This window comes from Hetaerina americana, unplaced genomic scaffold (genome assembly GCF_022747635.1).
Source record: "Hetaerina americana unplaced genomic scaffold, ioHetAmer1.1.p SCAF_1, whole genome shotgun sequence".
NCBI lineage: Eukaryota > Metazoa > Arthropoda > Insecta > Odonata > Calopterygidae > Hetaerina > Hetaerina americana.
The window spans coordinates 103,012,981-103,040,634 of record NW_027286069.1 but is presented as its reverse complement, the minus strand read 5'-3'; the positions used below and the strand labels follow the sequence as shown (position 1 = coordinate 103,040,634).

At 37.5% G+C, this 27,654-nt stretch overlaps 1 protein-coding gene across 1 annotated transcript in view; it reads left to right on the top strand.

Moving 5' to 3' along the window:
* LOC139694080 (metabotropic glutamate receptor 1-like) overlaps nucleotides 1-27,654 on the top strand; it is a gene marked incomplete at its 3' end in the record, with an annotated part of 97,371 nt that overhangs the window by 34,911 nt on the left and 34,806 nt on the right. The window contains exons 3-4 of the mRNA XM_071592540.1: nucleotides 7,174-7,577; nucleotides 18,935-19,104. Coding sequence (XP_071448641.1) covers nucleotides 7,174-7,577; nucleotides 18,935-19,104 — 574 coding nt within the window. The remainder of the gene's footprint in view (nucleotides 1-7,173; nucleotides 7,578-18,934; nucleotides 19,105-27,654) is intronic.

Genomic DNA, 27,654 nt, shown 5'->3' with positions numbered 1-27,654 from the left:
TAAAAGGAATCCTATATCATCGTCTAGTTTTACCGTTCCATTTCAACTACGCACCCATTACTTGTTCTCAATTACTAAATGATACTAGTGCCTCTTTCACAGCTTCCTCAGCATCGTTTCCATAGAAAATGTTTAGCGACGTTATTACACTGCCTACCAGTTATTTTGAATGATTGCGGGAATAGGTGGGAAAGGAATGTTGAATGGAGAGGAGGGAGAGAGAAGGAGATATGGAGATGATAAGATACCGAGGCGTTCTGCTTGCTGATGAATCCTCTCGTCTAACTCCATTCCTCAATTTTCCCCTTCCTCTATCCCGTATACACTTCCGAACTACCATTCGCATAACATTTTGAACTGCCTGTGCTCTCGCAGCAGGCCCATTTCTTTTGGACACCGAGGGAATTAAGAGCCATGCATTCGCGGCTAATATGCCCAAAGTTGTCCGCTCCCATCCGGTTACCCTCGCGTCGCTGGGCGATTTTGGGACGATGGAAATCGTCGCCGTCGTTCTCAAAAGAGCCTCCGGGCATTAGCATTCCCAGAGTTACGCTCGCTTCTCCGGCGATGGCATCCGCGCGGATTCATGGCGGCGTCCTCCGATCCATAATCACGTGAAAATTTAATTGGAAGTCTCGAGTTTAAGATTTCACATTTGAGGATCAGATTCGGAGAATATAGCGGGAAACGAAAATTTCATTTAGGACAGTCGGTTTCAAACGTTCAGCGAATTAAAATATGGTCCTCATGTTTAAATAAATATTAAATCTATGTATCACTTTTCCTGGCATTTTCACGGCGTCTGTGCAAATATAATGAAGTAGGAACTTATTTTACTTCTGGTTCCTTTCATTGGAATTAACGGTAGTTTTGTTAAATCCCATTTAATTTTATTTTTTAAAATTATACTGACGTCATATCCTAAATTCAGTTTACTGTAATGAATTTAATCCCCAATCAGCTTATCAGCCGGCTGTAGAGTTTAATACATGGTGATCAGAGTTCTGTTTACAGTAGAATTAACTATGTATTCAAATTTAAACATTTGGTTAAAATTTTTAAATGACTAACTGCTACCTATCCAATGGCAGGTAGGGATGTCAATTATTTCATTAAGCCAAAGATTTATTATCCTCATTTTAATAAATTTCATGTGAATAGATTTTTTCAAAGTGTATTTCAGATCACATAACTGGCAGGAATATATACACTTGATTTTCATTCAATCTTGAGAAACTACTAAAATCATGAATGAATTTATTTAATTAAATATTCCCATCTAGATGTCGGGAGATGATTATTTACTCTAAATCCCGCCTTGATTTATGGCTGACTTTTATTCTAAATACTGCTCCTTTATGATTTGCTAAAATTTCTTAAGTTTCAAAAGTTGTGAAGGTATTCCCTGGCTGGTTGGTAATACTATGTTTTCTTCCATGTTGTCTTTCGCATCCATTCATAAAGATGCAGGTCGCAGTGGATATAATTATAAATATACACAGAAGCATCTGCTTTTGCAGTCTGATTTGTTAACAACAAAAACTGCCACTGCGTGTGTTTGCTTGACTGCCGGTAAACAAGACCGTTAATCAATAGACCTCGCCGTCGCAATATTCGTGCATCAAAAACCGTGAATATGCATGTCCTGTAACACAGAGCGCCGGCTGTTTTCAGCGAGTTTTAATATCTGCTACTGGTGCAGCCGACGGGATTCATAATTTTTCAAGTCCCACGCCCAAATATTTTTAGGCAGAGACAAAATGGTTGCATTTGAAATTTAGATTTTGTTCGATGTTACTCAGTGCAAAAATTTAAAAATAAAATCTCTCAAGTTTAAATCACGTCACTTCTAGGCTGCAAAAAATATTCCCTTGTAGTTTCCAGATAGTTTTTATTATGCTTGCCTCTTCCATGAATGATGAAAATGGTCAAAACGTTTTTTTTTCATCGCAACTCGCGAAAACGGGATGTTATGTTTGCGAGAAGTAGAGTGAAACATTTCGGTATACTTTTTAATCATAATGTTTACCAGTGGAGCGCGTTCAAATTCCGTTCCATTTCATGTTCCGTATTGTCCGTAAAGCTCCAAATCCGTAACTCATTTGGAAAAGAAACCTTTGCTGCTGTCATGATTCTGCTGCCTCGTGATTTCGCTCTTTAACTAAATGAGCCTAGTGAGCAGCAACGATTTGACAAGGAATAGAGCCCCGGCCTTGGCAAAATTTCTGAAAAATATCAGAGGGCACCTGCCCCAACTCTCTCCTCTTACATTATTTCATAATGCAATTAATCTGCGGTCAGAGAGAAATTGTTAGCCAGCCTATCGTTTCATTCCTCTCTCGACTCCAAGGTAAACATTAACTCATTAAATGAGGGCGATTCGCGTGTAAAACATTCATGCACATGGCATAAATACTCTACACACAAAAAAAATATTAATTGATATCAGTCAGGGGGAAATTTTCTTGATGATTTAACGTTTCATTGGATGTTAGTTCGGTCAAATTATGTCGCAGTACATCTTAGAGGAAATCATGGAGCACAGTTTCAGTCCACAATTTTTCTCTTTTCAATCGCTCTTTAGTACGGAATCAAAGTTGCAAAGTGACCTATTTTTTTATTGAAAGACTAAAATTCTGAGGGATATTGTCAAATTTCTATGTTTCCTTTTATCCTTAACGAGTCTCTTAAATCAGCAGAATTAAACATATAGCTATACATTATTTTACGGTGGATTCGAATATCTTTTCGATATTGAATAAGTATTCAATTGTCTTGAAGACGGCGGTTTAATCAATCGTTAATAGCACTAATAACTTAATAAGTAATTGTCTCCATATTTAAGAGAGAGTGTTTATATGTACGCCCAAAAATATTTTGCCTACTTGCATAATAACCTCAAAGTCAATATTTTGTGACGCTAGTAGCTTTTAAAACAAATCCGACATAAAAATTCAAAAGGTACAGGTGAGACCATTTATTTTCCAAAGGGCAAAATAAAATCTGTTCTTGTTAGAATAATAGGGAGAAACCTCAACTTTTCAAGCAATTTACAAAGATTTTTATACTAAAATACCTAAATATTAACTTATGACCCCGGAACATTTCCTCACTTACTTGCAAAACACTGAATATTTTAATTCCAATAATTAATCGTCTCTTCGAGAATTTGAAGTTTAATGATTTGACCTGAATGGAAAATTAGTATGGTGTTTTGAGGGGATTACTAAAGGCGAATCGTTATTACATTGTTGTCCACCTCGCAGATACAAAAAAAAGATAGATGTGAGAGATAAGGTTGAATAAAATAAATAAATCAATGGGATTCAAATGGATATATTAGCGCCACCCCGCAAATGTTACCCGCTGTTAACCCACTAACCCACTTCAAAAGGAACAAGCTTGGCCTATTTCCCAGGCGACGATCGCGAGAGTTCTTCTGTTACGAGATTATGTGCAGAAGGGAACAATAAAAATGGTTACTTGGGTCATTCCCTTCAACAAATAACGGGTAAGTGTTATCGGTTAAATAATAGTAGATTACTATTATTTAACCGACATACATACATCACTCGAAATATACTTCCATCGGGTGGTGTTAGAGAATCGTTCCCCCTCCCTCGCTATCACCCCTTGTCGACCACGTGTGTGGACGGGAGCAGTCAGTTTTGCGGCACCCCTGAACTTCCGCTCGTATCTCCGCCGAGTCCCGAGAGCAAAGGGGAGCGGGAGAGATGAGGATGGGGGGCATCGGAGAGACGGGACATCGGGGAGAGTGGGCGCGAAATGTTCCTTTAATCCGATCTCACGTCATGGCCTTTTTTCCGTAATATGCCCGTGCAAACACCATATGGATGCTCGCGTCTTCACTCTCTCCGTTTCATTTAAACAATAATCTCTTCGCACCCTCGCCCAGCAGCAATCAAATCCACCACGGCGGTGTCGGCGACGGCAGGTGTGCGCCTGTGCGACACAGAGGCGCCGAGCCCCCCGACGGAATGATAGGGCCGCTTTAAGCGGGGCGAAACTTCTCAACGGCCCGTGGTATGGGGATGCAGTAAGGTAAGGCAGAAAGAAAAACTTCCCTAAAATATTTCGTTCCATTCCTTTGGTGATTATTTCGTTTATGTGGTTGATATTGGATCGTTCGTTAAATACTGTATGATTAATGACTAATATGCGGTTTCACTCAAATACGAAGAATAATATTTTATGCTTGGGTGTTTTTTTATCGCTCGATTTCCTCCGCTTCCAAAATGACTTACTCAGTGCGATTTCCCTCTCGATATGGATGTTAAGTATTTCATAGATAAAATTAAAGATAAATATTTTTTTAGGACCAGTTCTTTTTGATAGAGCACACTTTTATTTCATCTATATAAATTTGCTGCCTATTTTCGCTGAAGCATTTAAAGTTGACGGACCCGAATAAATTATCGTAGATTCCTTGTATGTTCCAATGTGAATGCTGTATTTCAGTAAGGTAAAATTCCAATTAATCAATAAAGCATGAGTATTCGCGATAAACGGCGAGTTCACTCTTACATTCGCACCTGAAATCATTCTTTTAACACTTTTTCTAGTATCTGGTTGTTTGGGGTAGGTCATAATTATACACTAGCTATTTACAATGGCATTAGCATTAATTTTCTCATTCCCAGCCCAATGAATGGTATATATGTTACTAAAATGAATGGCATAGTGCTAGAATATATAATTTTTTATCTATACTGCCTAATTAACGATTGAACTACGTTCAAATCATCATTATATAACAGAGGGTGGTATTAATTCGCTTACTTCATTTGGCAATATTTTAAGTGGGAACTATCATAAAATTATGCAGGTGTATATTATCCATTAATATATGAAAATAAAATAAATTATAAAGAGTCGCAAAAATATATTAAATAAATTTGGTACTTCATTCTCTAAATAAGCTGAATTCTGGGTGAAAAGGACGGTATAAAGTAAATATGCTGAAAATTCCCTAATACTAAACCTATGATTTCATTATATCTTTCTTCAAAACAATGTAAAAAAAAATTATTCTATCCGCACACCCGCGCAGGCTACATTCAAATCAACAAACTGGTTGATTGAATCTTTTTGAGCTTTTTACCTCAAATTTCCACCAAGAACTTTTCAACTATATATTTATATATTGAAGCAAAACGAAATGTGAATAATAAAAATTAAAGTCCTTAAAAGCAATTATGCGCGTAATAAATTTTGAAACTATTTGATATAAACATTTACACGGGTATTGAATACTCTCTATTGTATACTCTGTTTGCCATTTTTTTTTCTTTCAATAACTGTCGCATCCCTTTCATTTTGGAATACGTCATTGGTTGGGCAAAATTGAAAACTTTCTCTCCAAAACCATCAGCCAATAACTGCCGGCAATAAGTTATTTCTTGTTTTGAAGTCATAGATGAACTCCAGTATGTTTACCCAAATTGGTGTGCAAAGGCTTAAGTGATTCTTAAGTGCATTCAACGAAAATTTAAGGCAGCACGTATCACGCACGATTCATCATTTTCAGGATTTAACGGGTCACCTGAATATTCATAGTATCATCAACGTACATTACCCGCTTGATGTGTCGCTGATCGACTATCTACTTGGATTGATTTATTATGGGTGCGTTTGATGAGCAATAAAATATTACCTCTTGGCAAACTGAAGTACGAATAAAAATGTATGCGGGGAAATTTGGAGAATATGACCTAAATTTCGCACCGACAAATTTAAACAAGTAATTCATTTGTTATGATATGCTAATAATACTCAAATAACAATGATTTTATCTGAGTCAATTTCAAGACCATTCGGGAAGATGGAAATCGGTTTAAGAATAATAATTGGATGTAACAGTAAACAACTAGTAGGGTAGGAGTTAGTGAAAAGGTTTAGATCAGGCAGGGACTCTATGCAACAACGTAAAAGATTGAAATATTTATTTCCACATTATTTGACAGATATTTATACATTATTATTACTGTAGTATTGCTTAACGGAAGAGATATAACCAAACCCTGTCTTTTTCTTTCCTAAAGTAAGTCGATTTTGGATTGAAATGTCGTTACGGTGTTAATTTATATATGTATGAAACAAATTCCATTAAATGAAATATATCCCATATGAAAATCACTCAGAAATAAAAGTATGAGTTTTCTCGCCTGTAAAAGTCAATTTATAGTAGTAGCCGCGTGAATAGTTTGGGGTAGAATCTTCGTAAAGTCTTCGAGCAAAACTATCAAATATCGTCACATAACGGCACGAGCTTGTCTATTTTCTTTCAATATAGTAATCATGGATTATCAAATATTCATTTAGTCATCCTCCAATCACACTGCATACTCATGGTCACTACTGCATACTACTGAATATTGTGAATTTAAAGCAGCTTGGTTTTGATTCACTAATTTTGCCGGAATATTTATAGGAATGCTACCTTCATCATAATACACGATTCCTCAGTAATACCACATAAAAACCTCCTTCTCTTAACTTATAGAAAGAATTTTTCTCATCATTTATTTCTTCATGAAGAAATATGTCATTTAGCAGTTGGCAATAAAATTTCGTATTTGTAGTTTTATATCTGATAGCTGATTCTTAATCATGCACCTTAACTGGCATTACGTTTTCCAACTCAAAACGAAGTAAAGTTGTATTTAGCGTTAACTAGAGCTGCTGGCTGGAAAAATAAAGAAGCTGACTCGGTTGTCAATGAGTTGTTTGATATTTATTTTCGCTTCTCATTAGTGACAAAAAATGCGAGAATTGTCCTTTGCGGCACACTGTCCCAGTCGAGAAATGAGGCAAGGATTTTCCCGATACCTTTTTATTGCATGTTTCTTTTGCAATGCCATCATAGAAATTCAATTGCATCTTAATTAAAAGGCTTAGTTTTCGTTACCGATTATATTGACTCATTATTTTAGGCATACTTTTTTATTGTTGTTTCACGTCGTGACTCATCATCTTTGCCACCCCCTCTGGCACGTATTTTCCGTATTAACTCTTCTCTGACGAATATTTTTTTGCGATACACTACACGATACCGCTCTTCCAAGTGCAGAACTAAAAATAACTCTCCGCTATTTGATGCAAAACATACATAATATTCTCTTTCCATTCCCTGTGCGTGCCACTCTCGAGCAGCGACGGCTGGGCGGATCGCAGCGACGTGGTGGAGGGCCTGGAGAGCGAGGCCGTGGGCAGCCTTTCCATCCGCATTCACTCCCCCTACGTAAAAAGGTTCGACGACGCCTACTTCCGCCTCAATCCTTTCACCAACGACCGAAACCCGTGGTTCCGGGAGTTCTGGGAGGAGAGATTCAACTGCACCATGCCACCCGTGGGTCCGTGGGCGGAGAGGGCGAAGCGGTTCGCGCCGACGGTGGACTGGACCGAGACCAATGCCACGTCCGAGGCGCTCGACGACTCCTCATCGCTCTTTTCCGAGGACCTCTCGTCTCCGCTGGTGGGGAATGCGACACCCGCCAACGCCTCGCCGGCAGGCGGAGGGTCCCCGCCCACTGCGCCCAGAAAGACTGCTTGTACCGGTAAGCCAACCTATTTTCGGGTAGCCTAGCGAACCCATTTCTCATTAGGTTTTCTATACGGTAATATGCCAAGTTTGTTCATTTTATGAGTCAGAAACTACCCAATTCGACTTTCATATGTATGTCTTTCAGTTGCATTTTTTCTAATATGTGAAATATTTACCAGTGATGTAATTGAGCAGAATTATAATTTTGTTCGCCCATCATCGTTTGGTTTGCGTCAGGTTTTAATGCTATCTTGCTGCCTGCCAATGTTTTCATTAGTTTGCGTTTCCTCGTGGTATTTTAAGCCCTATTCATTCTATTCCAACTTCAGCCTTCCACCGTAATTAATCGTCTTTATGTTTCCTTCATATTCGCTTTCAAAAAGATGTTGTGCCTAAGGATGCAGTCTATTAGTATCTCTCTTCGAAGTTCCTCCCTTAGACTACTACACTACTCTACTCTTCGAAGCCTGCTCATTTCTTACCCCCTTAACCTATTTGTCCAGTCATCTGTTAATTCACCTTGGAACCTGTGTTTGGAATTAGTTTACCTGTTGGAAAGGGTACCATATCGAATGTTACTTTAATCAATAACAGAAGCAAGAAGAACTGGCAAACTGCTGCTCGTAGAGGTGGTAATATGTCGGACTTTCATGTTACAATACATCAGCCATTATGCCAATAAGTTTTATTTTAATTAAGTCGTAATGTTTTACCATGCCCTCATGAGTGTTTCTGTTCCCACTTTCGGTCTCTAATACCACTGATATGAAAGAGAGCTGACATCCTCACCTGTGCGTAATTCACCACAACCAATCGTCAAGTCATTGAATCTTTGTTGGATTTCGTAGGACTTCTTTCTAACTCAATCAGGAATTGCCTTGTGCATACTCCAAGTATCGCAGCTTTCTGTCCACGACTGCTTATCGGTGGTTTAAACTCAACGTATTTCGTAGATAAACATAAAACTCTACATTTATAAATCAGCAGGCCATCCACAACCCGATGAATGTACTCGATGCATTAAAGCTCTGTCATGAAGTTAACACGCATGCATGGGCTCTAGAGTGCAAGCATGCAAGTAAGAAGGCATGAAAGTTGCAAGGAGTTGAAAATTTACGCTCGAATTTGCAAAAAAGGATCCAGATTGTAACTCAATGCATTCCGTACAATGTACAGGGTCGCACCCAAAAGTGGTGGGGCTGATTTTTTTACAAGAATTTTATTGGCGATATACTTACATCGACTTAATAATCTTCAAAGTATGCTTCTTGAGCTGCTACACACTTAGTTTAACGTTGCTCCCATTCCCCGTACACCCGCTGGAAATTTTCTTTGGGGATACCGTTGATGACCCTCGTCGAAGCCTCTTGAACGGCCTTTATCGAGTCAAAACGTCGTCCCTTGAGCTGTCTTTTCATCAGGGGGAAGAAGAAGAAGTCCGGTGGTGCCAAATCGGGAGAATAGGGCGGGTGCGGCAACGTGGCAACGCCGTATTTGGCCAGGAGCTGTCTGACGACGAGCGCGCCATGGTAGAATTTTCGGCACCATCTTGGCGCACACCTTGCGCATGGCCAAATCCTGTGAAATAATGCGTTGGACGTTGGATGCAGACAGACCCAACTGGTCTGCAATTTCTTCACTGGTTAAGCGTCGGTCTGTGTTCAGCAGTGTCCTCACTCTGTCCACATTCGTGTCGGTTCTTGCCGTCCGGAGCGATGGTCGTCTTCAACGAGCTCCCTACCCTCTTCAAACAACTTGTGCCACTCAAATACTGTGGAACGGCTTAAGGCAGTGTCCCCATAAGCCTGCTTGATCATATCGAGGGTCTCAGATGCCGTCTTCCCGAGTTTCGCACAAAACTTCCCGGAATAACGTTGCTCTAAATTCAGATTCATTTTGTTTTTCGACGCGGACAAAAAACTTGCTTCACTAAAAACGGTGTCCTCACTCAACAACAGCCCGCAGGCGACTGAGGTTAGTGTCGGTCTGTTGCTAAGAGCCCCCTCCACCTTACCCTGCTAGGCAGACCCCCCTCCACCGCTCCGTTCGCGCCAGAGAAAATCAGTCCTACCACTTTTGGGTGCGACCCTGTATATAATGTTTAATGTAGTTCAAAACACATAATTTTACGGGATATAAATATTTTAAAAACATCAAGTGGATTGAACGATCAGTTCTGGATAAGCATCCTTCCTGCGGCGGCCGATGATTTATTTCAGTCGCATTAGCAGTTTGATAGTTTTCAAAGGTGACTAATTTATAATTTTCATCGACATGGACAAATTTGCCCATCCAGAGGTTAATTACTCAGAAATTAAAAAAAATCTCTGAGAACATCATCCACGGATTTTCAAAAGATATAAAAGTTAAGAAATGAGCACATTTTTGGTGGGCAGCATAATGATATATTTTAAATGATCGGGCCTCGATAAAAAGACGTGATGATAAAACTAAGGATGAATCAATCGTCATAAAATCAGGAAATAAACCAACAGGTCAATCTTTCTGTCGACATAAGTGCGGCAAATAGGTCGGTAAGTAGAAGGAATGGATTTTTTTGCAGTCGGAGTTGAAAATATTTAGCGGTCACCGCGTGTATACACAAAATCGATCGCGAAACGAAGTCCAGTGCTTGACCTGGTGGGAAGACTGCAGCTCAAATCTAGCGCTTCAGGCAGAATGAGTTTATTTTTATTTCAATGGTTATAGGAAATTAAGCATTACACTTTTCATGCGGAGGCAGTGACTAAATGATTCTCAATGTAGCATAGAAATATTGATTCGAATCAAATGGTTGATATTTCTTGGATGGTTTTTATTTATTATATCGTTAGAAAATTTGCAAAGATCTCTCATTTATTATACCACGGAGCTTTTATTGAATTCTAACATGAAACTAAATATTTATACGAAAAAGTCCTGACTATACTATATACCTGAACGTATATTTATTTCCAGTTTCCAATTGTCTCTTGATTCTGATTAGTCACTCTGCAAAGCCTCAAAACTTTGCACAAAATTGGTTTTTATCTGAATCAACTCTAAATGATGGTTAAAAACTGAAACCAAATAAAACAGTTGCCTAATATTGTGATAATAGAGCTAATGCTTATATACTATCAGATTTTAATCCTGACGTTCCAACTTCATATAAGCAATCCATGGCTGTAGGCCAGTCACGTATTCTCAAGCGAGTTTTTGACCTCGTGACCTCTGATTTGTCATCTTTGAGCTAAACTATTCTGGTTACTAAAGTTGGTAGATTTTCTCATGTCATTTTATACCACTAGATTTATTTTTACTCAAATGAAATCGGGGTACGAATTGTAAAACCCTCCCAAGGTTTCCTGTTACCTGCAATCCTTTTCAATGTTCCGTATTCTTTGAACTGTAAATCACCCCTCGCAGTACCTATTCTCGCGACAGTCTTCCATCCTTGAAGTACCATTTTTTACTCTGCCACTCTATTTTTAATTGCTATTTCCGTATTTTTCCTTCCATCACTGACTATGTCGCTGCCAAAATAGTTACATGAAAATTTACTTGATGTACACAAATTCCGAATTATTTTTCCAATAAAAAAATTGTTTGCTTAATAAAAATGGAAGCGCAAACTTCATACTCAATTAGATGTTATCTATCTGGTCAATGGATGGTAATCACATCAATGTCACATCTTTACGATGCATATATTAGCGATTGGAAAACGATTAATTGTAATCATTAGTTTCGATCTGAAAAGTGTTACTTATTGGGCTCAAAAGAGTAAATTGTTTTTATTATCTGCTTTATTAACATACCAGACTTAAACTAAGACTTAGAGTTAAACTTAAACTTAAATAGTAAGTTTTCAATCACTAAAGTAAATTTACAATCAATGTAATGCATTTCCTTAAGCATTTTGAGAAACGGGATCCCTTGTGTTGGGTTCATGAAGCATTTTCCCTTCCACACTTCGTCAAACCTAGTTATAAATTCACCACTTTAAGTACATTCCTAGCGCCTTATTGCATAGATGTACTTACAAGATCGTATGTATGAAGAGATTGTATTCAATTTCAGGGAATTCTATTTGAAATTGAGCAATGTTCCATATTTAACCCACTCTGGAAGCACAAAGGACTTCATTTTCATATTTCGAGTCGTCCCTCCTCCACCGCGGCTTGGCTTTCCCTATGTTCGCGCTCCAATATTTTTGTACGCTCCTCGACAAACGAGAATACTTAATTGGGGAATAACGTCTTCAAACTTCACCACTGTTTTAAAGTAACCTCATGAATGTAGCTTGATAGCATGAATTTAACCATGAAGTTTGGAGTGCCTTTAGTAATATCTCCCACAGAAAATTTTAACAACCGTCCATGATGAATCTTAAAAATGAAATTATTTCTCTCGGGCTTTATTTCTCTGCTTCCTAAAGTCCCTAGGATTACTTGCAAATATAAAGTTCTGAAAAATCACTGGATGTCATAGTTAGCTTAAATAAGCAGAATTAATAGAAAAGTTTCAGCTAGTTTTTATTGTTCCAATTTTAATCATTTTTCAGATGTTATAATAATCTAATTTAAATCTTTATATTTAAGTCATCTAGCACTTTTGTTCCCATATTTTAGAGCTGCTCAAAGCATGAAGTTGCTATGATATCTGAGTTAAAAAAATAAGTTAACAGTAGCTCTCTAGGTTATTTTGATATAAATGAGAGCGTGAACTATTTGTATACATTGTAAACATTTGCCACTTGTCACCGTACTAAAGTAACGTTTACATCTCCATCCTTATGTGCAATTATATTGAATTTATAATATGCAATACACCATATTAAAGGCGTTTTCCCGATTAGTGTCCTCTGTTGAGTACAATAAGTGTAGGTGAATGATACAAAATAGTTCTGGGATGAAAGACAAGTCTAACAGTGAAGTCAAAGAGAGACTGGATGTAAACTTTCACCATGTCAGATAAATAATATCTAAATTTCGCTTTTCTTTTATGAAGCAATAAAGATTTATGCCCCACGTCAACGAAGCCACCCGCATGGTGTCATGTAGGTGTAAATAAACCCTACATCCATTTATTGTAATTTTAAAGAAGGTATATAGCAACATAACTCTGCTTTATAATGTGTAATCATCAGACAATCTTTCATTTTGCGTCAGTGTTTCAATTTTTTGCCATTCTAGGTTCCTCTATTTCACCCTTTCCTATTGTTATATATTTTTAAAATATCTTATAACGTTTTTCTCCAGCATATTTCTTAATCTACCTATTCTTTATTTTAACGTTTACTTTTTCATTCCGGTGGTACTTTCCATTTCTGCTTTTAATAAAGTGACCGCAAAGATGTTGTTTCTTATAATATGTTTATTTCAGGTGTCTCCTCTTTATGTTTAAGTGTCTCATTCTTTGTCAATCCAGTATTTTTTCTGCATAGCCTAGAGTTATTCAAGATATTACTTCAATTCTACTCGAATATCTCTTAACTTTTTGTTTTTTTTCTGCTCATTACCGTCTTAGGTCCACTTCCTTATCTGACACCTAGCTTTTTCTTTGTACTAACTTTTCATTTTCTACCTGCCCCACATTCTGTTTTCTGTTTTTGGGTGGTAAACTGTTTTTTCTTGATTAATGCCGTGTTACTGAATGTTCAATTTTTATTCAGATGTCACTTCTTCGATAGCCTCATTTTTAGAGTATATATAGTAGAGTAGATAGCATAATCGTAATACAGAATAGATAAAACAACCTACCCAAATATTTAAAAAAATAAAGATGGAGTCATTTAGCTCAAGAAAAACTACACCCTAGCGGTGGGCTAAGCCCCTCTTGAGTTGCTTCTCAGGTTTACTGTACAGATCATATATGTGTCGACAGTAATCGCATTAGTGATGCAAAATGAACAAAATAACGTATAAGAATTAACGAAATTTAGTCCTCTACACTGTAAAAGGTAACAGATGTCCTATAAAAATTAAGATACCGGTTTGCAAAACTCACTTAACAAGCTATAAAAATGCGGAGGTGACTAACTGTATGAATACGCACGCACACTATTTTGCCGCATCTGGAGCATGGAGTCGACTCCGATAGATTGAGCGCAAGTAATTATGTACTACGCAGCTCGATTACAACTGTAAGCAGAAGGAATGTAGATTTACCTGAGAATTACACTGCCCCGTGCCGTGCATAAAGTATACCCTAAAGGAAAGAAATGAAAGTTGAAAAAATATTTAATTAAATGGTAAGATATATCAGCTGTTCATCCATTGCAATTTTTTAAGCTTAAGCGTTAATTATACGAGTTTCAAGTCGAAATGCTGGTGAGGGTGTCAAAATGGAGGGGATGTAAAAACCGTTGGAAGAATGTTTTTATACCAAAGAACTCGTTTGGACAATCCGAATTACAATTTCAAGCATGCAATTTTGCTTGAAATTATAACACAAATGTCCAGAATTATTTGAAACCACACACAAGCTGAACCAGAGGGACAGGCTGGTATGAATTCTCTTTAATACTGCCCTATAAAACCTTTATATAGTCAGAAATACCTTCAAATGATGCAGTCTACCACATCTCAGGCCAATTATTTTGGTAAACATTCATCTGCTAGTGGCCTGATAATTGCTAGAGGTGAGAAATTCGTCTGCTAGCTTTGTCTATTGAAATACATGCAGGTTACAGTTTTGAATATGTGGACAAAGTTATCCATCTTGATTATTTTTTGATCGACGTTGGAAATATGAGCAGCAAAATAAATTCAACACAATAATATTAGCAAGTATATGTTCTAGTGGACTATGTGAAAATAATATCTCGAATCTTCAGAAGTAAAATAGTGATAATATTGAATGAAACACTTATTAAGAGAAAAAATATAGTACAGAGATATGAGTTATGATCAATAATGATAAAAGAATACTGAGCAAATTTGAGCGCTAAATCTCGAGAAAACTTACCGGGGAAATAAACGATCAATTATATCAGCACAAGAGATAATTTACAGCTATTCACCTTCTTCTCTGAAAGAGATATCATTAAAAACACCGAGATTCAAATATTACGATGTGCTGGACATATGCCTACTCTAATATCAAAACCTCACGGGGAAACCAAATGATCAGAGGAATCGAGAACGTTCATAAAAGATGAAGTGGATATGTATTAGATTGTCTTTGGGGTAAGGAGCTGGAGAGAGACTGTTTTAGAAGAGATATAAGGCAGATAATTCTACCGGAGGCCTAGAGTACGGGTATAGCACCATAACGAACATTATGTTAATTTTATTTCATAGGGAGAGTTAAATATTCCGTTTCCTTGTTAGGTTTTATAAGATACGAAAATGTAAGATTAAGAAAGAATATAAGATAAAGAAAGCTTTGTAAATTTTTTTAAATGAATAATTTCAGAATGAGAGTTTGGTGATCTATTTTAGTCCACATCTGTGGTCACGTCGTGATACCATTATATTTGAGCTAATATTCCAGCTTAATCATTTTACTTCTCGTAACAAATCGTTTAATGAAGCCAGCTTTCGTATTAAGGACTGTTGCACATGGGATAATAGACTTTGCCTGGTTAACAATAAGTTTGGGAATTGTAAATGAGGGTTTGCCTGTTACTCTCTGCTTTCTTTCTTTCCAAGCATGCTACCACCACCGCAAACTGTCGTAAATAATCCCCTTATCCATTATTCATGGTCTTACAGATTTCCTTCTCTCCGCTAGTTAGCATGATGTAAACATCGCTAATATGCAAATGAGGGCAATTTTACCATCTATCCTTAGATCTTCAGATGTATTCCCTCTGAAATTTCAGAGTTTTTCTTTTCCCATTAATGATCCTTTCATTGTTCTTTCTACTTAATTTACGTTTGGAGTTAAAAGTAATAACAAAGTGCGTTGTTTTTATATTTTTATTCACGTTTTAAACACTCATTCCCCTTTATAATACTAACGGATGAAGTATTTTATATCATGTTTACAAATGATTCTCTGCCAAAATCTCAATACCTGATGTAAAAATTTGCATTTTTTGCATTTTGAACACGTTCTATTCTAGCACCAAATTTAAATGACGATAATGAATGAAAGGAAGAGGACTAACTGAAGATTTTCCAAAGTATGGAAAGTAAAACTCCGTTTTCATTCGCCACTTAGGAAAACTTTTGATTTTATTTGAAGGGATATACATTAAACATTTACACATTCGGAATCAAAAGAGGAAAAAGATATCATTATTTTCGCAAAATTTTGCACTTTTCTGGTTCGTTCATGTCACTGCATAAGTACATACATTACTCGGATAGATATGAAAATAATAGTGTTGTGTCTATAACGTGATATAGTCAACAAAATAATTCTCTATCAAAAGAGGAAATGTGAATGAAATCAAAGTCATATTTCTCAGATATCAGGAATAATTGTTCAATATTAATTTAGATTAAATATATTTTATCTAAAGTATATTTGCTATTCATATCTCATTAAATATTTCGCGAATCTTACTCTTCGCTGGACTGGTTCGCACAGTAGTAAGTTCTGTAGCATTCCAAGTGCTGCCATATCTATTAATATAATTAGTTTTTATGTACAGAACAATAGGTTATATTGTATTGGGAGTGAATAATGCTAGATCTCACGCAATAGTCGTTGGAACTATTTATCTAGCTTTCACAGACTTCATAATGTCTCTTGAGGACAAAACCTCGGGCATCATAGCGGTGGGAGTAGGCATGAAAGAGAGGATATTTCATTGGTTGGCATCAATGCAGCTGAGGCTGGGAGATGACTCTGGAGTTCCATTAAATTCTGGATTGGTGCCACGCGCCATGACTTCGCAGTCATATCTGAGTGAGCAATGCTAATCTTGCAAAAAGACGCGTCAACTGTTGCATCTATGCCGCTGGCAGCTCGGTTTCATTCTTTCTTCACTTGTTGATCATCTTTATTCCTTGCAGGAGATAGTAATTGGTGAAACGATGGCAGAATAATTTGCGTGGATATGGTAAAGAAGAAGTCGTCCTCCAAGGGACATTCTTCGCTCAATGTAGCCGAAGCCATGCAAGATATAAGTCACGATATTTTGTTGCTAATAAGTTCTTCTGTCTTTAATTTTTATCCTTTATTTTTATGAAATTGATGTTTCTTCTTAGTCAAACAAACTTAGATACTCTTAGCATAAACTCAATTGCTTTCCATAGTAGTATACGAAACCATACACTCTACCAAGGTTGTTTTTTTATTACTTAAAGTTGAAAGATTTACGCTGGTGTGTAGTGTGATTATTCTCGTTGCGTTTACTTTTAGAGAATATCTGACAAAATCTCATTTACCAATCACATTTTTATGCAGTAGTAGAAGTTGCATTTTGTCATTTATGATGGATAACATACTAAAAAATCTATATATAATCTGAGACAACGAGAAATCCTCCTACGGTATTAAAGTAAAGTGAAGGGAATTAAAAATTATCTTTAGTCTCGCGATCATTCTGCATTTAGTGCATGGACTGAAAGATAATCTGATGAATGAATTAACATCCGAGTGTTAAAAGTGAACTATTTACAAAATACTTTTGCATTAAAAAATCTCAATTTATGCAGCGTAAACAAAATTACTGACAACCTAGTGGTAAATGCAAATTCGGTTCTTCGTTTGGGATTAAACTATTGTATCAAGAGGTGCTCAAGAAATAGCCTCATTCATCCGAAAACATTGTAAAATTTTAAGAAGTGAAAGGCACATTATAGTTTACAGTGGCATGTGCGCAGGACAAATTAGAAACATTAAATTAGCTTTAACGTGGCTAAAAATTGTCCAAACTGTTGAAATTAATATGGAAATTATAGACCACAAATTTTAAATATCAGAAAATCTGTTTTTACCAAATGATAGAGATTTTGACATGGTAGAAACGTCATTAAAAATAATTTACTGTGTGTCCCCCAAGATTATTAAAATGTCATCAAAAAGTGTTGGAAAGGTAATAATTTTATTGTAAATGAAATGAGACACGAAGATTTTGTATTAACAAAATTACTAGAAGACACGATATTTAAAAGGGTAAGAAATCCTACCGGATAATCTGGTTAAACTGGTTAAAAATCTAAATAAACTGGTTAAAAATATGCTGGGTGCGTTTTGTCCGAAATGAACCGTAGAAAACTTTCTATGAGACATTAATGATTGAGAGAGAAAACTTTTAAGTCCTGAATTTATTACCACGTCAGGGTGGGCCAAGAAAGTTCGAAAATATTGTATTGACACCACGGTACATTTAAAAGTATCAGTCCAATTACAACAGCAAAATTCAAGGACATACTTTACCTTTACGATATATACCACCGGAACATCATGATTTCTTCAAATCCCTTTCACACACACAAAATGTAGATGAGTAGTAATTTTTTTTAAATTTATGTCTTAAGGTTGTTTTTTATGCTTGTAATTTTGTACGCTATGTAGTTAAAAATATTTTTAATAGCATAAATTATGTTTTTGAAGTGTTATAAAAATATGTATAATAAATAAGGTATTATTTTTTTCAATTTTAAACATCTTAAATTATGTTGAATGGTCTTGGGGTCCTTCAAATGTTATAGCGAATCTGGATGTCAATTCTGAAAGTGGCCCAACTCCATTCTTGGTAAGGAAACGCATATTATTCACTTAATAATTGCCATTATTTTAATAAGAACTATATACTTAACCCCTTAAGATACACTTGAGCAGTATGACTCATTACTATCCTGTATATATATTTTTAACTGCATTGAAACACAAACCCTTAAATATCTCAATTTAAGTATAAATGGACTTCGGTGACTTTTATAATAAACAGCTCAAATACGGTTATGATTGCTCCTCATTATACCAAACTGCAAAATTAAAGGCATGAAAAACAGTCGCCAAATAATGAATTAGTCACAATTTGGGGCAGGAAACTGGAATCTTCGTATCATGCTAGAGGCAGTCAAATGTAAACCGAACATCTGCCTTGATACAAAGTCCGCTAAAAGATAGAAGCCAGATTTTTACATATACATGTAGATACTGCCATCGCTATGGTAGGAGAACTGTGTCTCACAGGCGCTCGCAGTTATTGGCTTATGTGCTTGGTGCGCGGACTCCCGACGTTCGTGCCACGAGTGCCACAGAATTGACACATAGATTCCATCAATTTTCACTTTTATGCACGAAAATCAAATCTAGTTCTACATCTATATGGACGGTAATCAAAATTACTCTAAATGCGCCAAGAAAATTTTACCAAGAAAGAATTCTTTTTCTAAACGTCTCAATGTAATCTTCTTCTTCCCGGTTTCTTTCCCCTTCGGCCTCGGGACGCGTCCGCCGCTCACCATCTCCGGCGGCCAGGGCAGGAACGGCTGAGCGACAAGTACCGCCAAGACCCCAAGCTGTCGTTCGTCATCAAGGCCATCTACGCGCTGGCACACGGGCTCCACGGGCTCCAGCAGGATGTGTGCGGCCGGGGGTCGCGGGGGCTGTGCCCACAGCTCTTCCCCTTCAACGGATCCCTCTTCAAGGTGAGGAGCCCACCCACTGCATCCGCCTTACAACCTCGTCCCGTCCTCCCACCCACCACTTCCGCAGCTCTCTCACACCAGGCTACTCTTCATGGCTCTTTTTCTGTCCATCCACCTGGAGCACAAATCGCCGCTCAGATCATTCCCATTTCAATGTGTACTCGTTGTGGGTAGTGCATTTACTTTTTCTATTAATTTTTGGCAATATCAGATGATGTTGAATTTCATCCATGGATATTTTTGTCTCACTCGTGGTGATTCTCACTTTAATTATAACGGACATTTTTGTCCCAAGGAAGCATGTGTATTGAATGCCGGTGTCATCTGCCTGGGATTATCTCTGTTTTATTGTGTGTGAGTGTGAGAGAATTTGCGTATGGAATACCAGCTTTCATTCAGCTGCTAACGCATCAGTGGTCAAATGGACCACCTGTAAATGTTTAGTTTATTTTATTATTTATATTTGCTTATATTTATTGATTATATTTATTTTTGTTTATTATTTTGTATTATTTACTTTTATTTCTACATTCTCTTATTCTGAGGAGTGGTGGTTAGTTAATATCGATAATGGTTTTAAGTCAAGAAAATGAATGTCATTATCTCTCATTCCTTTTTTCTCCAAAGAAAGTAATTCTTTATTTCCAAGTCTGCAACTGCAAAAAGATATAATAACATTTATCTTATTTGCTATACATACATATGTTTGTGCGTGTGTGTGTTTGTGTGTATAACTTTATTACAAAAATTAATGAATAAATGATATAATTAAAATGTTAAATAGTATTAGTAGTGTTACCACAGTATATGAAATGATATTCCCCGTTTTAATCACAATCCAGCATTAGAGTGGAATTAGGAATCCGTGAAAAAAACCTTTTTGTTTGGAAATTGTCATTTCTAGGAAGTAGTGGCAGCCGTTTATTCGGCGATTTGATGGATAAAATAATTCAATATTATACTTTAATCTTTAAATTTTATGTATCTTTGCAACTAACTGTGTGTGGGTAATGAAGAGTAAAGGTTTATAGCTAAGAATCGTAAATTCTGCAGGTTGAAGTAACAGAAATTCCCATTTTGAGTTTTTCGGTTTCATCGGTCGGTGCTTCTCTTTGTCTCCCACCACAGCTTTTTCCGCAAATCCCGGGATCACTGGACCCTGCATATAATGTTGGTTTTATCCTTCTTCCTTTCTTTCTCTCATTGTTCTTCGTTCCTTCTCATCTGCATAGGAACCCATTTCCCTTCTCCCTCTGTACTCGCCAAATGCTCTCCCTTCCTATTTTTGAAGGTAAAAATTCCGAAAGCGTCTGTTTAAATCCTACAGGTAAATCCAGTAAAGCATCATGACTTATAAAGTTGCCCTGATATCAATTTCCTATTTCATTTAAATATAAAGTAGTTCATTCGTGCGTCTTAACTGAAAATATTATTTCGGTCAATATTTAATGAACTGACTCATTGGTATTATTGTGATCATTCCTTGAGCCTGGGTTCTAAAAAATTAACCGTAGCAAATGGTTCCTTGCTGTGCTCCCCTAGACGTCTTGTTTATGAAAAAATTAAATATTTTAAATTCCATTCACGTGGTATTTCATTATGACGAATGATTATTTTTAACGCTGATTAAAAAAAATATTAAGGATAATATATTTTAAAGCATTTATATGTAATGCCAATAATGGTTTTCCTTTAGTAAAACTCTTTTGCTGCCTTAGTAAAAATACCGAGATGAAACTTCCTTTAAAAGAGCCATCGTCACCTTTAACTAGAGGGAACTACCATTGAGTAAAGGGATTGAATTGATGGAACATTCTATGATTAATTTTCAAATTTACGTTTAATTTAATTTCTACTTAGAATTTCGTAATTTTTTGCCATCGCTAGCGTGAAATTTTATCAGAGTTAGATAGTGAACTTCGGAGCTCCTATCCTAGATTAATCTCAATTACCTCGCAAAAGTATCCAATTTAGAATCAAAGTTAAAAATCATGAATCTTCGGCAAATGTAAAAAAGATAATGTTTTATATACATTGATTTGATAATTAAACTCGATGGCGACATCTAGGTCGCGTAATGTTCTGAAATGAAATTGCGCAGATGAGAGAAGCGATGATTCAATCACCAACAGTATCTATTTGCAATACTTTGCCTAAAAACCTTTTCGTACTCCATGGTGAAATAGTGGATCAAATGAATGAATGTGGAATCGGTTGTGTTAATTTAATCGAAATGTGAAGAATGTTTGTTGGCAAAGAGCTTTGCTACAGCCCGGTTTCTCTCGAATGCTCGCTTACTTTCATCGCCATCATTTCCTAGAGATACAGTCCCAGCACGTGTGAGATTTTTTCATGCCAGATCATTTCGTGAAAGTGCAGATGGCCCAAGGAAAGCAGTCGGTGATCCTCTCCCATTTGCTCGTACCTGATTTTCACAAGATGTAAGGTTGAGCTTACAAACTGAACTTTTCTATAATATATAATCTGGACACTTGGGTTCATTACTGTGGTATTATTCAAGTGAATTATTACGGTGGCAGTCTTAATCCAACTTCAATTAAAACCCACCCTGAAACTCCTGATTTCCCCTCACCACCCTGTCAAATCAACCTAAATCTCCAAAAATATTTGACACACTTATTCCACGCATAATCATTTTACTCTTATGTGTCGTTTTATTTTAAATGAGTGATAATCTTTATAAAAGTTATAACTGTCAATATTGCATAAGTAACATTATGATATCTGAAAAACACGTTAAAATACATTGGGTCTTTACCGGTGAAATATTTCATTCATTACTACTCATTACTGTTTTAATGTCATACATAAATTGTGTATGTAGAACCATATATTTGCACTAGAAAATGTATTAAAATAAAAGTAATTAGTATTTTATCGGTATAAAATATTGTAAATAATAATTGCCACAGTTTGGTCTCTTCACATTAGAGAATCCGTAATTCTTTATCGGCAAGTTTTTGTTTTCCAAAACCTTTTGAGTCTATTTAATTTCCCTCCAAAAATTTTTTAACAAGGCTTTTTGCTTCACGAACCCTCCCTCACTGTGGGCTCCCATATTCATCCAGTCCCTTGACGCTACTTTTTGCCATGCGATAAACATTCCGCAAACCGAATATGTTCAACCGAAGAAATATCATTTGAAGACCTCTGACGTTGTCGAAGATCCGTGGAGCCGAAAAATTGCGACTCCGACGACCCTGATATCGTGGCCTCGTTATGAGACTGGTTGGTGGTTTGGAATGATTCCCTGGAAGGAGGCAGTGATCGTGTCTCGGCAATGGGGAATGGAAGATGGGTGGGAGGGAGCGGGACTCCCCTTGGGAGCGACGGACGGCCGACACAAAAAAGCTGTGCGGGTGGGTGAGGGGTGTAGGAGGTGGAGGCGGAAATGGGGGCGGGAGGGCGGGTGGGGACTTCAAGGGATGCGAGGAGCATTGTGTGCGAGGGTGGCGTTAAGGGGTGCGGGAGCCACGGCCGCTGGCTGCACTGAGGGGGAGCAGGGGCTGTGACGGCAGGCAGTAAAGGCCCTGATTGAACCGTGAAAAGATACGATAGCGTTGATAGATAAAAGTGTCTAGTGCCGCGACGTGGCCCGTTCCTGCATGGAACACGAAACACACCGGACGAGCTCCCTTTAGATTGGACGAGAGAGAGAGAGAGGGGGTTCGCCCCAAGCCCCTCCACTCGCGCGTTGATTGTCAATGGCAATGCTTTCTTCCATCCTTTCATCCTCCCTTCGCGGAGTTCTCTGGAGTCGGTCCCGTCATGGAATTGGATGCCCTCGCTAGCGTCGTGCACCCAGTATGGTGATACGTAATAATGGAATGGGCATATTTGACTGGACGCGAAACATAATTCTATATTGAGTAAAAATTGAAAGAAATTCCTTCAAGTAATAGACTTTTTCGAGGTAAAAATCCCATGATGCAATAAATCATACATGCATCGTAAGGATTGCATATTAATTTGACCGGTTATACTTGGTCATGCGTAGATAGCATAACCGCCGGCACAGTTTACGAGTATGACCAGTCATCAATAATTTTCAAGTAGATTCTCCTATTAATTTAGCTTTCAACACAGGATCAGATATATGCATATACATTCATGTTTAGCCAAAGGGTAGAGCCACAGCATTAAGTGGCATCATTTTAAAATAATGTTCCACGTAATATGAGTAGCATGTTTTGTACAATAATTAAATAATTGATGCACAAGAAATCAAAACTACTGTTACTGACCCAATAGTTTGTTTTATGGATGATGGAATATCATATAAGCATTGCTAAGCCTAACGACAAATGAAAATCACGTATCAAGAGTGTAGGGAATCATTCTATTTTCCTGTACCACTTGTGACCAAGAAATGGTTAATTATACAGTAGTACTGTAAAGTACAGGGTGTGACAAAAAACTTCCATTTTTTTCAAAAGCAAAATCCCGTTAAAAAGAGGAAGTTATGTTGCCGAATCCTGAGTATCGAAAAATATTCACTTCATCAATCAATCGCAAATTGTTTCGCATATACTTGCTTAGCCAGTTGAATATACTCCAATAATTCTCTCAAATACTTCAACCATATTTTAGCATTTTCCCTCAAAAGTTTAATTTTGTGGGAATTAATAAGGACGCATGAACGCTTTCCGCACTTACACGTTGGCTTATTGAAAAATTATCTTTGCAAAATGGTTGATCCTGAAATCCAAGAGTGATCGGATATATCGCCGATACGACAAGGGTAGAAGTCTTTTGTCCGTACCGAACGTAAACATCAGGCGCGTTGAATTCTCGAGTCGAGGTGGACTCGCGGGAAGCATAGCTGGAGGGCGGGCCGAAGCGTTCTCTCTGATGACAATGCGATGCTGGGAGACGTGTGTGGATGTGTGGGAGACGTGTGTGGGCCCACGGGAGGTTGAGATGCGTGGCGCATTTGTGGGCTCCTCGGGGATAGTGGGGGTGGTGGGGGGATGGATTTCTCGGATACGATTTCGTTATCCGCCCGCGGGGGGAGGACAAGGGAGTCCAGGGGAGGGGATCAGGGAATAGAGCCCGCCTCCGACTTATCCCTGCCTTTCCTGCGTCAACACGGGGACGGAGGTCTTGGGATGGGATAAATGCTAATGCGGTAAATAAATGGCCCGGCCCCGCGCGGTTATCCAATTGGACATGTAAGGCTGCCGAGGTGAACTTGGACGATGGGGAAGAGTTAAAGGGGAAGATAAACCGGTGCCATAGGTGATGACTGGTTAGCTGCCGAGGTCTTTAACGTTAGTTCAGCATCCAGCGTCTTCATTCGAGCCTGAAATGCAAATCCACGATTCCTTCTTGTATATCATCTTTTTGATGATCACGGAACTGTTTCTCTTGGCATTGGGACCCATTTACTAACTCAAGCAGGGAAAATTAGAATGCTTTCATTTCGCGATTGGGATTTTTCGTTAGTTTTTTGCGTGAGATTGAAGGAAGAAAATGCACGGTTTCCAATTTTAAATGGCTACTTTTTTGGTCATAGATTAAGTTCATTCGCTATAATTCAGTCCGCTCCTGCCAAAGAAAATGTAGGAAATTCGCTGAGTTAAATATTTTTCTAATCCCTTTTTTATTAGATTCCATAGGGGTAATGGAAAGTAAGTTCTAGTTATTTTTTATCTCAGTTCTTATGACTTTCCATTTAACTGTTTCCAGTTATTCTCGTAATAATAATGAGTTCATATCAGGCGCAGAATGCGCACACATTTCTTTTTTTTCCTTTCTCTGAGATATATGTTGTTTTCAAAATCAATGGTAAATAATTTGGGTAAAACAGGAAAATTGCATCAAAGTATTTTTTTTATTTGAAGATTTTCCCGGTTTAAGAATAAACATCGATAGAGCTATTCCCGAAAAAAAACGCAATGAAATTATTATGGGATAATCACTTTAATGGGTTGGTTTAAGATTACATTAGGTAGTAAATCTTGAAGTGATATTACGAGAGATTTTTATTAAGAGATAACTTATTCTTCGTAAAAGTTTTTATGACTTTCTTCTTTTTTTATTTGTCAAAGAATAATTTCTACATCGCATTGTTTCCTATGAAGCATGAAATATAATTAAAAATTGTTATTTAATAATTTCTAAATTAGCATTCAAAGTTGAGTGTTTGTACGCAATAGTCTAGTAGTGATTGCTGGATTTACTGTTTTTTTGTTCTTTACTTTTTATTTTATGTGTTGCTCCAATGAAAAAGACGAATGAAAATTTCGGATTAAATTTTGCATGTTTTTTATCAGTGGATAGCCGAATTATTATCGTCAGATTAAATATAAATTTCAGATTCTGCACCGTTTTCTATGAATCCTCAAACATAATATATTAAAGACCAATATGAAAAACATTCTATTCACTTAAAACAATGAATATACTGCGATCTCTATGAATATCAATATAAAAAGTAGTCTTTGTGCGAACCGTAGTTCATAAGTCCGGGGAAACCATTTGATTGAGATATAGTGCGTATTTTTATTTTTTGCACTGTGAATCACAAATACTTCTTTTCATTGGGATTGGAATTACACATAATTCTAACATTTTATTTTAAATGTTCTTATTTTTTACCGAATCCGTCATTTAGTGTTATGCACCTCGTATAGCAATTCTCTCATGCGACTGCAGAGCACTGTATTTGATCAAGCTTTAACTACACAAACACCTAGAAATGAAATCCAGTGAATGTTTCCGTAAGATATTTTAGATATTTATTCATTTTTTTGCGCAACACGACGGAAATTAATTTTCTGGGAAATATTGAGTGATGAGCAAGAGGAAGTAGAAATCTCTCGCTGCGGCATGGAAAAACAACCACGCCGGCTCCTGTGCCCTAGCCCCGCGCTAGCGTTTCACCCTCTCCCAGACTTTTTACTACCCCGATGCCGCGATTACTGGGCCACGGAAAAGAAACGAGTAAAGGCAGAAGGCAGGGTGGGAGGGTGGTTCGAGAGGGGGTACGGTCGTAAAATTTCCTTTCATTGCGCCTTCTTTCCTCCTCCCTCTCTCATTTTCCCGCTTAAGGTCGAATGCTTAATCCCGCCGCCTCCAGACGAAAGGATTCAATCGCGCTTTGGCTCAAATCCCTGCGACCCTTATCCCTTTCCTCCACACTCCCGATTTACCGCCTTCTCCCATCCCACACCCTAGCCTTCATCCCTCGGATACCCTTTCCGTCACCCATCCCGACTGCGAAGCCCTCCTCCCTCCAGCGTCCTCCATAGTCCGCCCATCAGGAGTCTCCTCCCCACGCACCACGCACAATTTACAGCACCGCTGTAATATCACAAAATTATTATGCCCGTCCCCAAGCGGGAGCAGCGGCAACGGATGGGAGTGGGATTATGCCTCATTCTTCGCGGAGGGAGGTCGGGGTCCCGGTGAAATCCAAATGTCGTCAGCTAAATCGTAGATATCATAAGCATCTCACGTTGTCAAAGCTAAGTACGTATAACGAGGTAATAGTGAAGTTTAGTGTCGTTTAAAGTATTCTATTGAAGTAATTTAGGGACATAAAACTGAAGAATCAAAGTTGAAATAAAGCGTTAATTTCTCCATTTATGTTTCTAATTAGGGATCGCATATTAGGCAGGAGTGCCCGCATACAATAACGAAATGAATTGCCTACACAGAGATAAGATTGGCGCGAAGAATTAAATGTACTCAACATTTTTAGGAGAATTAAAAATCGTACATTTAAAATCCTGTATTTATTAAAATGCAGTGATTTAGCGATAAAATTATCATTTACCACATTTTTCGTCAGTTAAACACTAGTTTCACCTGTTTTTTGTATGTGCTTTTTGCATAATGTTCATACTTATACGGTTTTTAATTTATTTAAATTTTAATTTAAATTTATACCAGTTGCGATTTTGGGAGATATCGATGAAAAGGGTGAATTGGAATGGTTAGTGAGTCAGAGAATTTGGGAGAATGGTCAACCATGTATTAGGTCTGGTTTTAAACTTGCAAACGTGCTCTTTGAAAGCATTTAGGTTATTCATATTAATAATAAATTAATAAAAATTAACGGGAAGTACAGAAAGCCTTAATTATTCAATTTTTAAGTCAATTGAGTGAGATTGAGATGCCAACAACTGCACAACTTAAAAAGCCATTGAACTAATGAACTTAATAGGTTACGCCCAACGACAGAGACCAAATGTGCACCATGAAATGTTTAAGTTTTTTATTTTTTAGAGTCTCTGAGCTTGTCTTTCACCAAGACCTCTATTTTGAGCGCCTCCTCCGTAACTCCTATACATACCGAGTTTTTAAGGCACAAGTTTTAACACGGCTTTCAGCCGGGGCTTGGTTTGAGTCTCTGAACGATGATGGTCCAAACAAGCGAGGTAATTTTGAGATGTGTACAGAACTAGGTGACTAATCCCAAGCCATGCGCTGGAAGCAGTAATGCCTCGAGCGGCTTTTAATGGAAGGCGGTAGTTCACTCGAACTACCGCACTCAGTCAAGCTCCTTTTAACGCGTGCTTAAAA